General features: G+C 56.3%; 4 protein-coding genes across 4 annotated transcripts; 3 read left to right on the top strand and 1 right to left on the bottom strand.

Moving 5' to 3' along the window:
* Window positions 1-215: 215 nt before the first annotated feature.
* On the top strand, window positions 216-2,352 carry B0I36DRAFT_238579 (PhoD-like phosphatase; the record flags this gene model as incomplete). Its single annotated transcript, XM_046149623.1, has 5 exons — window positions 216-690; window positions 754-879; window positions 935-1,192; window positions 1,264-1,392; window positions 1,451-2,352. 5 exons carry the CDS (start codon window positions 216-218, stop codon window positions 2,350-2,352), a joined length of 1,890 nt encoding a protein of 629 aa, XP_046016081.1.
* A 1,365-nt stretch (window positions 2,353-3,717) lies between these two features.
* Window positions 3,718-5,163, top strand: B0I36DRAFT_347694 (uncharacterized protein; the record flags this gene model as incomplete). The annotated part of the gene is made up of 1 exon (XM_046156594.1): window positions 3,718-5,163. One exon carries the CDS (start codon window positions 3,718-3,720, stop codon window positions 5,161-5,163), a length of 1,446 nt encoding a protein of 481 aa, XP_046016080.1.
* Window positions 5,164-6,177: 1,014 nt separating this feature from the next.
* On the top strand, window positions 6,178-8,794 carry B0I36DRAFT_361291 (heterokaryon incompatibility protein-domain-containing protein; the record flags this gene model as incomplete). The annotated part of the gene is made up of 2 exons (XM_046158458.1): window positions 6,178-6,913; window positions 6,996-8,794. 2 exons carry the CDS (start codon window positions 6,178-6,180, stop codon window positions 8,792-8,794), a joined length of 2,535 nt encoding a protein of 844 aa, XP_046016079.1.
* A 99-nt stretch (window positions 8,795-8,893) lies between these two features.
* On the bottom strand, window positions 8,894-12,338 carry B0I36DRAFT_319500 (uncharacterized protein). Its single transcript, XM_046153426.1, has one exon. It carries the CDS (start codon window positions 11,872-11,874, stop codon window positions 8,941-8,943), a length of 2,934 nt encoding a protein of 977 aa, XP_046016078.1. The 5' UTR covers window positions 11,875-12,338; the 3' UTR covers window positions 8,894-8,940.
* Between the last annotated feature and the right edge of the window lie 935 nt (window positions 12,339-13,273).

The following is a 13,273-nucleotide window of genomic DNA, read 5'->3' as shown; positions in this document are numbered from 1 at the left end:
GAGTTTCCAAGGCAGGGTAGCTTCGGTGACGCAAGCAAGTTCGACGCGAGCTTTACATTGCATGAATGGGCAACGTGCAGGCATGTAAGAAATCCATATTTCAGCTCGCCCCATAAGTCGGTTACACTCTTGGCTTGCCGTCCTGCTTCCCGACCAGCGCCGCCCTCTCTCTGCCAAGGAAATCAGACCTGTTCCCGACTGCGCGGTCAATCGCCATGGCTCTCATTCTTGGTTTCTTGTCGTTGGCTTCGACTGCTTCTGCTGCCTTCAGCCACAACCTCAACTACTTCTCCCCATCGCTGCACCACCCATCCCTTGGTGTGTCCATCGGCAAGGTCGCCAAGAGGAGCTATAACGCTCCGTGCTGGGATCCTTTAAAGCTCAACTTCACGCACGGCGTCGCCTCTGGTGATCCGTACGAGACCAGCGTGATCCTCTGGACTCGCATTGCTCCCACCAGCGATAATGACAGGAGCAACGTGACCGTCGAGGGCTCAGTTCCCTTGTATGACCACAACAATGCGTACTACGTCTCTCAGAGTAGTGCACCTATCTGTGTTGAGTGGACTATCAGCGCCGACAAGTCTGGCACGAAGGACCCTCTTAGCTCTGGACAAGTGTACACGAGTTCCGATGTGGATTACACTGTCAAGGTCGAGGCCACCAAGCTAAGCGGCTTCTCTACGTACTGTGAGTAGCCTTGTAAATGGGTATCGGGATTGAATCGTAAATTTCTAACTCAGCGCCTTGTAGATTACCAGTTCAGGGTCTGCGGATCCAGCAATGTCTCGCCCATAGGCAGGACCAAGACAATCCCCGCAAAGGATGCCAAAGTCAGCTCGCCGATTCGGCTTGCCATCTACTCGTGTAGCAACTACCGTGAGTCAAAAGCAATAGTGGTTGCTAGGGACAATGGACGCTGACAACTTTCAAGCCTTCGGTTTCTTCAATGCCTACGGCAACCCCGTGCGGAAGGACTCGGTTGACTATGTCATCCACCTTGGTGACTACATTTACGAGTACAAGAATGGTGATTATGGGTGGGGCAATTCGCTCGGTAGAATCCCCCAGCCCGACAAGGAGATCTACAGTCTTTACGACTACCGCAAACGCATTGCCCAGTACAGAACCGATCTGGATCTGGTAGCCAGCCACCAGGCGTTCCCCTGGATCCCAGTGTGGGATGATCACGGTATGAGAATCGCAATACAGCATACTGCTCGCAGTTCCATGACGTTGCTGATCAATCATCACGTCTTACAGAGGTCTCTGACAACACGTGGAAGGCTGGTGCCTCGGAGCTCAACAACACTGAAGACTCTTTCATCAAGGATGGTGGCGTCTCCGTTGACCAGCGCAAGATGAACGCCGTGCGAGCCTACTTTGAGTGGAGTAAGAACTATCGTTCCCAACATAGAAGTTGAGGTCAGACTAATACCCTTCACTCTAGTGCCTCTTCGCCAGGTCGACATGGACGACAATCTGCGCATTTGGCGCACTTTTGAATTTGGCAGCTTGTTTGACCTTATTATGCTGGATACGCGTCAATACGACCGCTCTATCACGGACGTCTACTGGAACACGGACTACGTACACGAGATCTCCAACGACGCGGGCCGTAGCATGATGGGTGCCCGACAGGAGCACTGGTTCTACAACCAGCTGACGTCCAGTCAGGAGCGCGGAGCAGCATGGCGGATCGTCGGCAACCAGGTGATCTTCAGCCGCATGAACGAAAGCTTGGCTCTTGGTGATGCCAACCCTCTAAACTACGACGCCTGGGATGGCTACGTGGCCAACCGCAACCGTACCTTCAAGACGCTGTACGAAAACAACTTGACCAACAACATCTTCTTGGCGGGTGACTCACACGCCTCATGGGTCAGTGACCTCACGTGGCTGGACACTCATCCTTATGATCCCAAGACCGGCAGCGGGTCTGTGGGTGTCGAGTTTGCAGGCTCCGCCGTGAGTTCGCCCTGCCCTGCGGGACAGAACATCTCCCAGGCAGCGGCCAATCAGGGATCCGCGTGGCTCACGGCGGCCAACCGCGAGCTACAGTGGCAGGACCTCTTTTACCGCGGCTACTTTGAATTGTCTATTGACTACACCTCGGTGAATGCCTCCTTTTTCGGTATCCCCACCACGAGGATCAAGCAGGGATACGAGGTCAGCCTGGCAAATTTCTCCGTCTTTTCTGGCGAGAACAAGCTGCACCGCACCAGTGGAAGCGCCGCTGTTGGCATTGTCGAGAGTGGGAGTCTGAAGAATGGCAAGATGGTGTCGACCAACTTGACGTACGACACAGCTACTAGCAAGTACTTCATCTACAACGCTCCACCCAATATGTAGAGCCCGAGAAATGAGCAGCATCAAGGGGTCCGGCTTCATGGCGCCTGCTCCGAAGAAAATGATTTTAACAGTGTCGTTGGTTGATATGACCATAATAAGTTACTCTTCGGAATGAAACCCCCCACCCCCCTTCTGAAAAAGGTATGTGACTGGGTGTGTTTAATAACACACGGTGATGATTTCTCCAGCTAGGCTGAGCTGGCGTATACTGCTTACCGACTGACAGTTTCCTGGACGGGCTGGATGGTGTGAGACCGAAAAAGTCTGCAAGTAAAGCTCCTCGCGTTCTTTCGATTTCGCGCTTTCGATTATCCGGGTATAAGCCATGCGTTACGTCCCACCGCGCCAACGCGGTCGCAAAGAACCAACACCCGCTGCCTCTCAGTAACTCTGTATCATCCTTCGGTTGACGCGTTCAACCATACCCTCGTAGCTGTATACGCAAGGTTAAAATTTTGCGGCAGCGGCGATCCAAGCTCGTTCGCATCACCACCACCACCATTCCTACGACGAGTCCCATCAAAAAGGTTTGGGCTGCACTAGCCAGACGCTCGGCAGTGTCGTGTAGAGGCCTGGTCGTGGCCATGGCTGATCATGTAGTTTCTCATACGGCGCAGATTTCCCATCTCATCGAGGCCAGACCGGGAACGCGCACAAAATAATTAGCAGTCACTAAGTTGTACGCCGCAGTGAGATTGACAACCATGCCCTGCATGCCACGTCGTGTGGCATTATTCAACCCTGTTCAATGATCCTTGGAAAATGCACAAGTCCAGCAGGGATCATGGTCACACCAAGCTCTCTACACCGTTGAGCCACCCTCCCCGTTAGAGAAATATGGATGATGGGGGCTTCTGTCTCTTTGCGCTACCACATTGCCTTGATCTGGTGACCGGATCCCCTCCATGGATGATCAACAGTACAACAAAGCGAGCGTCGAGTTGTGATTTCTCTCAATCGGTCGTGGAGGGACAGGGTCACAAAACCCAGCGGTGGGAAAGCCGTTGGGGTTTGCTGACCACCAGTGGTGGGAAAGCCGTTGTGGCTGGCTGACCAACAGTGACAGAAAAGGCGTCGTGGCTGGCTGAATAAAATGACCGAAACTGCCTCGCACCTGTCAAGGCCTGCCGCCAAGAATGGAGTGCATCGAGCTGGGGTCCCCGGAACGATGTCCCCAGCCCTTCAGACGAGACTCGTTAGTCTCTGTGCAGGAGTTGAACATGCAGTGGCAGAGGGCTGGAATTCTGTGGCGTCCTTTGTGTTACGAAGTGCTCTCATCAGCAATCTATTTAAACTGGACACACGAGAGCACACTGTCCCCCTCTTGGTTGTGGTAGTGATCAATGCGTTCTTGAACAAGTGAAGATGCTTGGCAGCAGTGCTCTCCGCTCGGTGGTTCTGCTTTGCGCAGCCATCGCCACCATCGTCTCGGCTGCCACTGTACCAAGGCACGCACCACCGCAGGGGCAATGCTGCCCCAGCAAATGCCTGCGGGCGCTCCAGGAGACGGGCCACGAACAAGGCAAGCGTAGCTTCTGCAAATCGCTGCTGGAAACTGAGGTGCCTCCACATGCGACGATAGGGCTGCCCGCGTATCTGGCAGCCGACTGCGGTCCACCGCCACACGCAGCGCGCCTCTCAAAGGCCTGCTCATGTTTTATGCCTGTGACGACGACGGCCTCGACGACGACTTCATCAACAGCACGGGTAGGCACCTTGACATATCAGACGATCACCGCGACGACATCGACGGGGAGGTCCTCCGGCTCCAGGGGGAACTCATACATACCAGTGTCTACGAGCACCGCGACGACAACGACGACCTCCTCCATCAGTCACTCTGACATCTCGTCCACTTGCAGTGCCCCTACTGCCACCGTTACTCTTCCTGCGTCCACAGTCACGTTGCCGTGGTCAAACTCGACTTGCGGCGCTGCTACCGTCACGATCCCCGCGTCGACCGTTACAGTGACTGACACCCCAACCTGCACCACAAGCCCTCCTACAGGCTCGAGCTTGGCATTTCCAGACACTTCCACCTGCACCGCCACGACAGTCACCTCGACCATCACCTTGCCCGCATCCACGCCCACGCAGCCTCCGCCGACTACCTGCACGGACACCACGGTCACCCTGCCCGATACCACGGTCACTCTCCCAGCCTCGACTGTCACACTCCCGGCCTCGACCGTGACGCAAACGACCCCCGGGCCGGTCGTGACAGTACGACCCACCAGGTCATGCACCCAGCCTCTTGACGAGTCCGGCTTTGAGGCCCAGTCCTCAGGCCTCTACCCGTGGTTGTTCGCCGCAGTCTCCGTCGGCGCCACGCAATGGGGCTGGGGGCTGAACTCTTTAAATACACCGGGAAGTCACTGGCCCCCCGGGTCGGGCGGAAAACCGCATTCCGGCTCGGCGGCAGCCGATCTCCACCTAGAGAACCCGACGCCGGGGTCCGCCATGCGATTCTGGCAGCCCTTTGCGGCATGTGCTGGTCCTACCACCTACCAGCTGCGGATTTGGTATGGGACGAATCGCGCCACCACTACTGATACTCTGACCATTCGCGCCCGCATATTCGTCAGCGCTCCCGGCTTCGCGGCTGGCACCAACCCTGCAAACCAGGTTTATGACAACACCCAGATCGTATCGACACTGACTTTTGACAAGGGCGGCTGGGCTGAGATCGTCTTTAGCCCATGGTCCTATCCTGGAGGCGGCCACTCTGGGGTCCTGTATCTTGACATCTCAACTTCTGCCTCGCAGAGTTTTGTCACGTGGTTCGATGATATCACACTTTCAGCTGTGTAGAGTGTCAGGGGGTAAGAGTTCTACCAATGTTAAGATGCTGTGTCTACTTGCCTACTAATGTATCGTCTTGGAATTGTCATGGTGGCCCGGCTATTAGGCTGCTGGTGCGCGGCGAGACGGGGAAACATGTAATTATCCTTTCAGCGAAAACGTTTCGGACGTATTTCCGACTTGACCAATGGGAAGTGTTGAAGGAGACCAAGCTGCTCTAAGGTCGTGGGGCTTCGTCCCCGGCAGTGCATTGTGACGTGCGGACAAGGTACTTCGTCCCGCTGTGCGCTTTCGCCTGATACAGCTCCTTCATACCCGTTGAGGCTTGTCCGCGACCCATGCTCCACGAGGAGGCCTGATCGATCCCAAGCGCAGATTGCTCCATTCTCTGTCACACGCTCTGTTCAGGACTGGTCCAACTGCTATTGATTGACTTATTGCTGTCGGCGATTCATGGATGGTTGCACGGCACATAGGCGAAACATGATAGGGTGATAAAGCTCGGACAGCATCACTCAGAGACAACCAGCACGGCACGCCGTGACCCCATCAGCTTCAGCGGGTCCAAAGCCGGATGCAAGGCTTCGGAAAGCACATGGCAGATGCGGTTATAGAAGATGAGTTTCACTTGGACGCTCGGGGGGTGCCTCGATAGATGCTGCGTCGGATCACAGCCATACCCCGATCGAACCGGCACAAGCATTGGGCTACATACCTACAAGTCATTGTGGTCGCGGAAAAAACGCGTCTGGGCTTTAAGTCTCGACTGGTACTTTGGTGCTGGACTGGGCCCGTAACTGCTGACACATCACGAAACGGGACCAGGAGTATCCCTGTCTGCCTTCGTAAAGCCTGCCAATCAAAGGCAAGTCAATGTTGAACATGACGATGATCTTGTTGGGTTTGTCGCCAGTCGTGACTTCTTTCATATCTTGACGAAACTCAGGCTCTACGGCAATTGTCAAGCCCCCATTGCTCTTCTGTTTGTTTTGGGAGCGTGTAACATCATCAGCAGGCACCGACATGACCTCGATTTTCTCAGTGAGCGCTGCCCCAGCATGCCGAAGGCGCTCCAAGTCCACATCGGCGGTGCGTCGTCGACCTTCGACCCACCACAACGAGACCTTGAACGCCGTACTGGCCACAACTGGAGTCCTCATCGCCGACCATAGGATCAGAGACCCTCTCGAGTCAGCACTCGGCAGCACCACATGTCCAGACAGAGTCCTCACGCTGGTCGGCAATGAGGCTGCCCTCGACCCCCCGCTCTGGCTGTGTGGCCCTTGCCAGGCGCTTATGCAAACCCCGCCACCGGCTTTCAACCTCCAGGGCCACCTGCTCGAGGAATGGGGCTCCCTGCCGGCGGAGTACTGGAACCTGCATCACAACAACCTCTTTCAGCTCATAGATTGCTGCTTCGGTCGTACTGATGACACCGGTTGGAGCCGGACTTGCCAGCTCTGCCAGCTCATCTGGCGAGGGCTCTGCCGGCAGCTTTCACCGCGCCGGCCGAAGAAGCACGAGGGAGCTGGCCACAGCTTTCCAGGAGGCGAGGGGCTGCAAGGCTGGCTCACCGCCGAACCGCACCTGGATTGCCACCAGGGCCTCAGGGTGTCGCGCTTCGTCAAAGGAAATGACTGTCGCCTGGCCTTCAACATTCCCCTCCCACCACGGGACATTTCGCTGTTTGGGATCTGGTTGCCATGGGATATGGCGCTGCTCGAGTCGTGGGTGTGGTTCATGTTGCCAGTCGCGTATAGTAAGCCACCTTCGGGTTTTCACAGAATAGTGCGCTTCTCCCAGCCACGGTTTCAGAGCTAACTCATTCAAATCGTGAGCAGAACAATACCCCTTGGGCGAACAGCGCCTGCTGTCTGACAGCACAAGTTCCGAACAGGCATTCGACTACATCCGGGATCGGATCCGAACATGTCGTGAAACTCATCCCCTGTGCAGAGCGGAACCCGCAACAGCAGAAGATTATCCCACGCGACTTATTCGTGTCGGGGCAAACGGCAAAGCAGTCTACCTTGAGGACAGAGACATATATGCTGGTGGCGAAGCTGACCGCCAGGCTCAGTCGGGGCAGCCGTCGCTACCAAGTTTGCCACCATACATAGCACTTAGTTATCGATGGGGCAGCGTGGACGACACGTTGCCAACGAAGCAACGATTGATGCTTACCGAGACGACAGGCGAGCGTCTAAGGTCTGGCCTGGCGATCACGGACCTGCCCCAGGTCATAAGGGATGCTTGCACTACCGCCACAAGGCTCGGCTATCAGCATATTTGGGTTGACCGGCTGTGCATATTCCAGGACTCAGCCAATGATTGGAACAGGGAAGCAGCACACATGGCTCAGATATACAAGCAAGCAGCCTTGGTCCTGTCCGCGAGTTGCGCTGCAGACGAGGACGCGACGTTTTTTCGGCACCGGGGCTCAGGCGGAGGCGGAATCCGGCCCCTGCTCCTGCGGTCAACCGCACTCCTGCCAGAGGAGCACATTGAAAAGAGGGAGCTTCTGGCGAGCACGTGCGCAGCATCAGAGCAGCGGTTTTATATCGTCATCGAAAGCGAGCGGCCCCACGACGACGACCCAAGCCACGGCAAGCTGGGCCATCTGGCCGCGCGAGGCTGGATATACCAGGAGCGTACCCTGGCACAGCGCATCGTGCACTTCTCGGGCGAGGAGGTGCACTGGGAGTGCCGCCAGCTGGAAGACAATGAGACGGGGACCTATCGAGTCACCGAGAAATGGCTCAAGCGGCCTCAAGTGTCGCGAGATCCACGGGCCTATGCCATGAACTCGCATCGTTCGTGGTGTCAGGTGGTGGAAAATTACAGCCGCCGAGAGCTCACCTTCGAGCGAGACAGGCTGTTGGCCGTAGCAGGTCTGGCCAAGGAGACGCAGAGCGTGCTTCGGCGAGACGTAGCTGACGAGGCATACTATGCTGGCTTGTGGAAGTCCACCTTCATCGCCGGCCTCTGCTGGCAGGATATGCACCGGGGGCTGCGCAAGTCCCGCACCTACGTGGCACCTTCGTGGTCCTGGGCGAGCTACGAGATCCGTGCCACGTGGTCGTACACTGCATCCGACGGCGCTGATGCGTATCGACTGGCAGAGCTCACAGAGGTCCGCTTAAAACACCTCGGCAGTGACCCATTTGGTGCTGTGCAGGATGGGTACATGGTTCTCTACGGACACTTTATCCCCGTCCAAATCGGCGGAGGATGGCTGAACGACAAGTTCTGGGGAGGCGAGCCGAAACTGGCGACGTGGGGGCCTAAGCAGGAACGGCTGGATTTCCAGACAACATACAACGGTTTGCTCGAGGTGGAAAGCCTGAGGGCAAGTGTTGAGGACGGATACATCTCAGTGGTGCTCCTGCCGCTCTGCAAGAAAGACACAGATAAGGGCGAGTACACCTGCTGGTGTCTATTGCTAGCGCCTCACGGAGCAATTGAATACGACAGGCGGCCGGGTGAAGCTCTCGACGCCCCAATCGCGGCGACACCTCCGGACGGCAACGAAGTTCTCGAGTATGACCGTATAGGCTATGTCGAGATGCAGGTCGAGGACACTGCAGCCTGGTGGGCTTGGCTGGCTGAGAATCCGAAGCGGGATGTTGTCGTGAGGTAGAAGCAGTGGCCTAACAGGAAATCACAAGACATGGCTGAGAAACAGTTCCGAGGGCAGAACCAGGAGAACCGGCCACAGAGGCATAAACAAAGCGTCGAATCTTCAATGAGTCCAATCATCATGTCATACATTTTTGGGAAAGAAAACTAGAAAAAGACCACGGTCCTTTCCAAATCCCACCCTAGCTCCTGCAGCGCCGTAGACACACCCTTCTCCATCGCTGGAGGCCCACACACCAGTGCCAGCGTGTCCTCCAGCTCGTCTGCCACCGGCGGAGGCGGAGGCGCAGGCAGATGCTCGCGCAAGCAATCCAGGTTCACGTGTCCGCGGCCCATCTTCCACTCCTCCGTCAGCTTTTCCTCCAGACTCAGCACGTGCCAGATGTGCAGGTTGTGCTGTAGCGCGGCGCAGAGCTCGTCCATCTCCTTACGGACCAGAATGTCGTCTTCTGTGCGGTTGCCGTATACCACCCAGATCTGGATTGGCTCGGCGGGCGGGGTTGCCATGTACTCGTCCGCAATGGCCTTAAGCGTCGACCAGATGGGCGTGATGCCGCTGCCACCGGCAATCATGGCGAGCTTTTTGATGTTGCGGGTGCGGTGCGCGGGCTTCCACTGGACCTGGCTGTGGCCAAGGTATGTGAAATGGCCCAGGGGACCTTTGAGCTCAATGCTCATGTCGTCCGAGTCCGTGCCTACAGGTAGCTTCTCCAGAAGCATGGTCATCTTGCCACCCGCAAAGACCGGAGACGACGTTGTGGTGCCAGCTTCACCTGGAAAATATACTTTGATGAGGATATCGAGGAAGCCACGCTGATAGTTGCCGCTGTAAGGGGTGTAAGCACGCTGGACCGTCTCCGTCTCTCCGGTGAGCTTGTTGGTCCTCTTGATCCGGACAAAGACGTGCTGGCCGACGGGAAGACCGATCAGCTGGTCCTCGTGGGACAAGGCGAAGCGGAATATTCGCGAGTCCCGAGACACGGCTGTTTTCTGTACAAGCCGAGTCTTCTTCCACCGTTTCGGCTCCAAGAACGGTTTTGAGGGGTCATCGATCTGTTCCTCCACTGGCGCTGCCAATGTTGTAGACGATTCCTCTAGCCGTCCGATGTGGTACTCACGCAACATCTTTTTGGCGTCTGCGGAGTGGATGGCCAGAAAGTCCTCGGTAGCGTCTTCTCCAGCCACCAGCTGTATGGACTGGGCTCCTCCGGGGTGGTCTTGGAGATAACCCGTACCATCAAATACGTGGCCATAGACGACGAACCACGGCTCAGCGCCTTCGCTATCTCCGTGTTTAGCGAGCTGGGCAGCCGTGATGATGTTGGACGTCCTTTCAGGGTTCAACATCAACTCCAGGTCTTTATCCTTCTGAGAGAGCCCAGGCGTTGATGCAGATTTCTCAGTAATGGGCGGGTTAGAAGGCGGACTAAAGGGGCTGTCGCCTCCGAAGTGAGGATACTTGGGATCCATGCCTTGATCCTTGAGGCGCATCATCCAGCCGCGGTTATCATGATCCACAGGTGCTGGGTGTTCAAAGCGGAGGGAACGGCCGCCGTCTTCCTTGTGGACAACAACACGGAACCACCACGAGTTCATCATGCTCATGGCGGTCCAGGCCATGTCCCGAGGCATATGCTGGAGCGACTCGTCCACGGCACGGACAGATATAACGCGGACGTCCTGGTCGATGAGTCGTTGCATGTCAAGCTCCAGCTTCCAGAAACACCAGCAGAAGCTCATTTCCGACATGCTCAGGTCCAGCTTGCCAAAGTAGGGATGGTTCTGGATGGGATGCATGCGGTAGAGATCTTCTGGGCATGTGACATCCGCGAGCTCCCAGTTTCGACCATCGTCAAGACTAATCTCGACACGGGTGGTGCGACGACCTCCTCCGGTGTAAGCGTAACCCTCGAGGGGTAAAGTCTGTTTTGGTGCAGCCTCAGGTGCTACTGGCACGACTTGGTTGTGATCAGGCGAGCAGAGCGCCGCGTTGACATTAAGTTCATTGATGATGTATTTCGGGTCGTACCACCACTTGTCCTCATTCCTCGCCTGATCAGCGGTGACTTGTGTCGGAAGAAGCTTGTTGTCAAAGAAGTGCAGGTGGTGTTGGCTTTCGCGGTCTGATACCTCGATGCGGTTCAGCCACTTGACCATGCGCCCACCGATCTGGCCCGGCACGACGAGTCGAAGCGGGTACCCATGGTCTGGAGAAAGGTCTTCGCCGTTGAGACCCCACGCAATCAACATGCCTTTTTCCTGATCCATGGCCCAGCTGAGTCTTTGGGAGGTGCCGTACTTCCCTTTCGGTAGCTCATCGATGCCTTCGAAGACTACGTGACGTGCTCGACCAGGCACGACAGTGTCATAGGACGGGTACGACGACAGGAGAGGTCTCTTGGGCTGGCAGTACTTGAGGATGTCGGACAGGTAGACACCAGTGAACAGTCCAGTCGAGACGCCTGCCGCGCCCCAGTTGAAGCCAAGGCCCTTTGTGACGACGTTTTGCTCCTTCCGCCTGTTGCCGGCACAGACGAGAGTTATGGGTAGCGTGACTGTGGGGAACTTGTCCTTGAGGTCTTGGATGGAAAACTCCATCTCTCGCTCTACAAGGCCATGCACCCTAATCTTCCAGTTCTGGGCCTGGTGCTGCGTGACCTTTGGCACAGCACCATGATTTCGGACGTAAAAGAGGTTTTGGGGCGTGAGAAAGCCCGTGTTGAAGAGTGCAGACAGTGGAGCTTCGACGTTGTATGGGTGCTTGCCAGTGAGGCGCACCATGCGCTCATCTCGGGGAACCCAGTTGTCAGGGTTCTGGGCGTCCAGAGACAAGGGCTGGACGGGCTGCGTTTTGGGGATGCGTGGAAGTATGAATTCATCGTAAAAGGGGCGGCTCTCAAAGGGCCCGTAGAGCATATCTTGGTCCTGGGGTTTGGTCTCCGGCGTCCCGGGCTCGGGGGTCGTCGCGGCCGAGCGGGATGATAACGGAGAGGACGCCTCCCCCGGGTCCGAGGTTGTGGCTGATGAGTAGGCAGTGGACGATATAGATGCCTGCGACATGACTGTCGATATGTCTGCCATTGTGAGGGTCTTGGAGTTGCGATGCGTTGTGTTGAATTCAGTGCAGGGTAGGTATGTGACGTCGATGGTAAGCCGGCCCAGGCAGGGCCTGTAAGCGGGAGGGGGCCTGTAAGCAGGAGGCCGATTGTAAGCAGGAGGGCAGCTGTCAGCAGTAGCGGAAGTAGGACAAAGATGCTGCAGCCAAGGTGCGACAGGCAGTACGGTGACAGAAGGTAAGGCAAAGTACAGAGCAAATGACGGGGCCAAATATCAGGCCAAGTAAAGTAAAAAGCGACAGATCAAGCAATGATAGAGTCCAAGTCTGGCTGACAGACAGACTGAATGCTGCAACTGGGTAGGTCGTCAGACCAGTTTCTGGAAGAGACAAGGCGAGGAGGCGAAGCATCTACCCTTCTGGTTGGCTGACTACTGCACTTCAGTTCCCGATGGCAACCAGATGCACGAGTTGACATGACACAACTTCTGTCCTTGATGCTCCCATACAAAGCTGCTGGTCCGCTCCGCTCTCATTAGTACCAAACGTCCCCCCACCGTGGCCCAGCAGTTGTCTCGATCTCTCTTCATATTCACACCCCCCCCTATATTCAACCCCCCACCCCCACACTGGCGACGCCCCTTGATCGTCCCGTAGATAAGCTGCATCCAGACCATGTTTTTCCCTTGTTTTTCTCCAGGCGAGGCAATGTGGATCCAAATAAACGGGAGCGCTAGAGCATGGACCAGGGGCCCCTGCCAAGCCACGACGATAAGGTCCCGTTGCTGAGCCATTGGCTAGTCAGAGAGCCGCATTGCCCTTCTGGGAGTGATGGGCTTTCTCCGCGGAGACCAGGTACGTCATGTCATGCCTCTGCACATCTCCTCGGAAATGCTGCGCTGCCAGCTATTGACCCATCTATTTTTGAGATGCAGTACAGGCAAAACCACCACGGAACACGCAAAGGCCATGGTACAGCGAGCGGGACGGGGTATTTGATCTAGAACGTGGTTTCAGCAACAACGTGTCTTATCGCAGGCACAGCAAAGCTGAACGACTGAACTCTAAAGAGGCAGAAGCCGGCGGCAAACTCCGTCGACACCTCTGGGGCGAACTTTGCAACCGATCAAGTCTGCCGAATCATACGCCCCGGATAGCCAAACAACCACACTCGCCAGTCTGGCCCGTCTCACCCGAGCTTGTGTGACCCCCAAATCCAGCCACTGCCTGCAGACATCCGCGGGCGCTCTTCTCCGGGCCGTTTTGATATTCGCATCTCCCCGGGAAAACCAGCATCTCGACAAGGACTAGACCAGACAGCCTTTTCGCGCGCTTATGCGATATCTCATGATAATGGCTGTTGGGATGTGACAGAATCGAGATTGTCTGCAGAATCCAGCTCATTGCCACTCGAAGCCCCCGTCA

This window comes from Microdochium trichocladiopsis (assembly GCF_020744255.1).
Source record: "Microdochium trichocladiopsis strain MPI-CAGE-CH-0230 chromosome Unknown B0I36scaffold_3, whole genome shotgun sequence".
Lineage (NCBI taxonomy): Eukaryota > Fungi > Ascomycota > Sordariomycetes > Xylariales > Microdochiaceae > Microdochium > Microdochium trichocladiopsis.
Note: the sequence above shows the minus strand (reverse complement) of the source record. Positions and strands in the feature narration are given on the sequence as shown.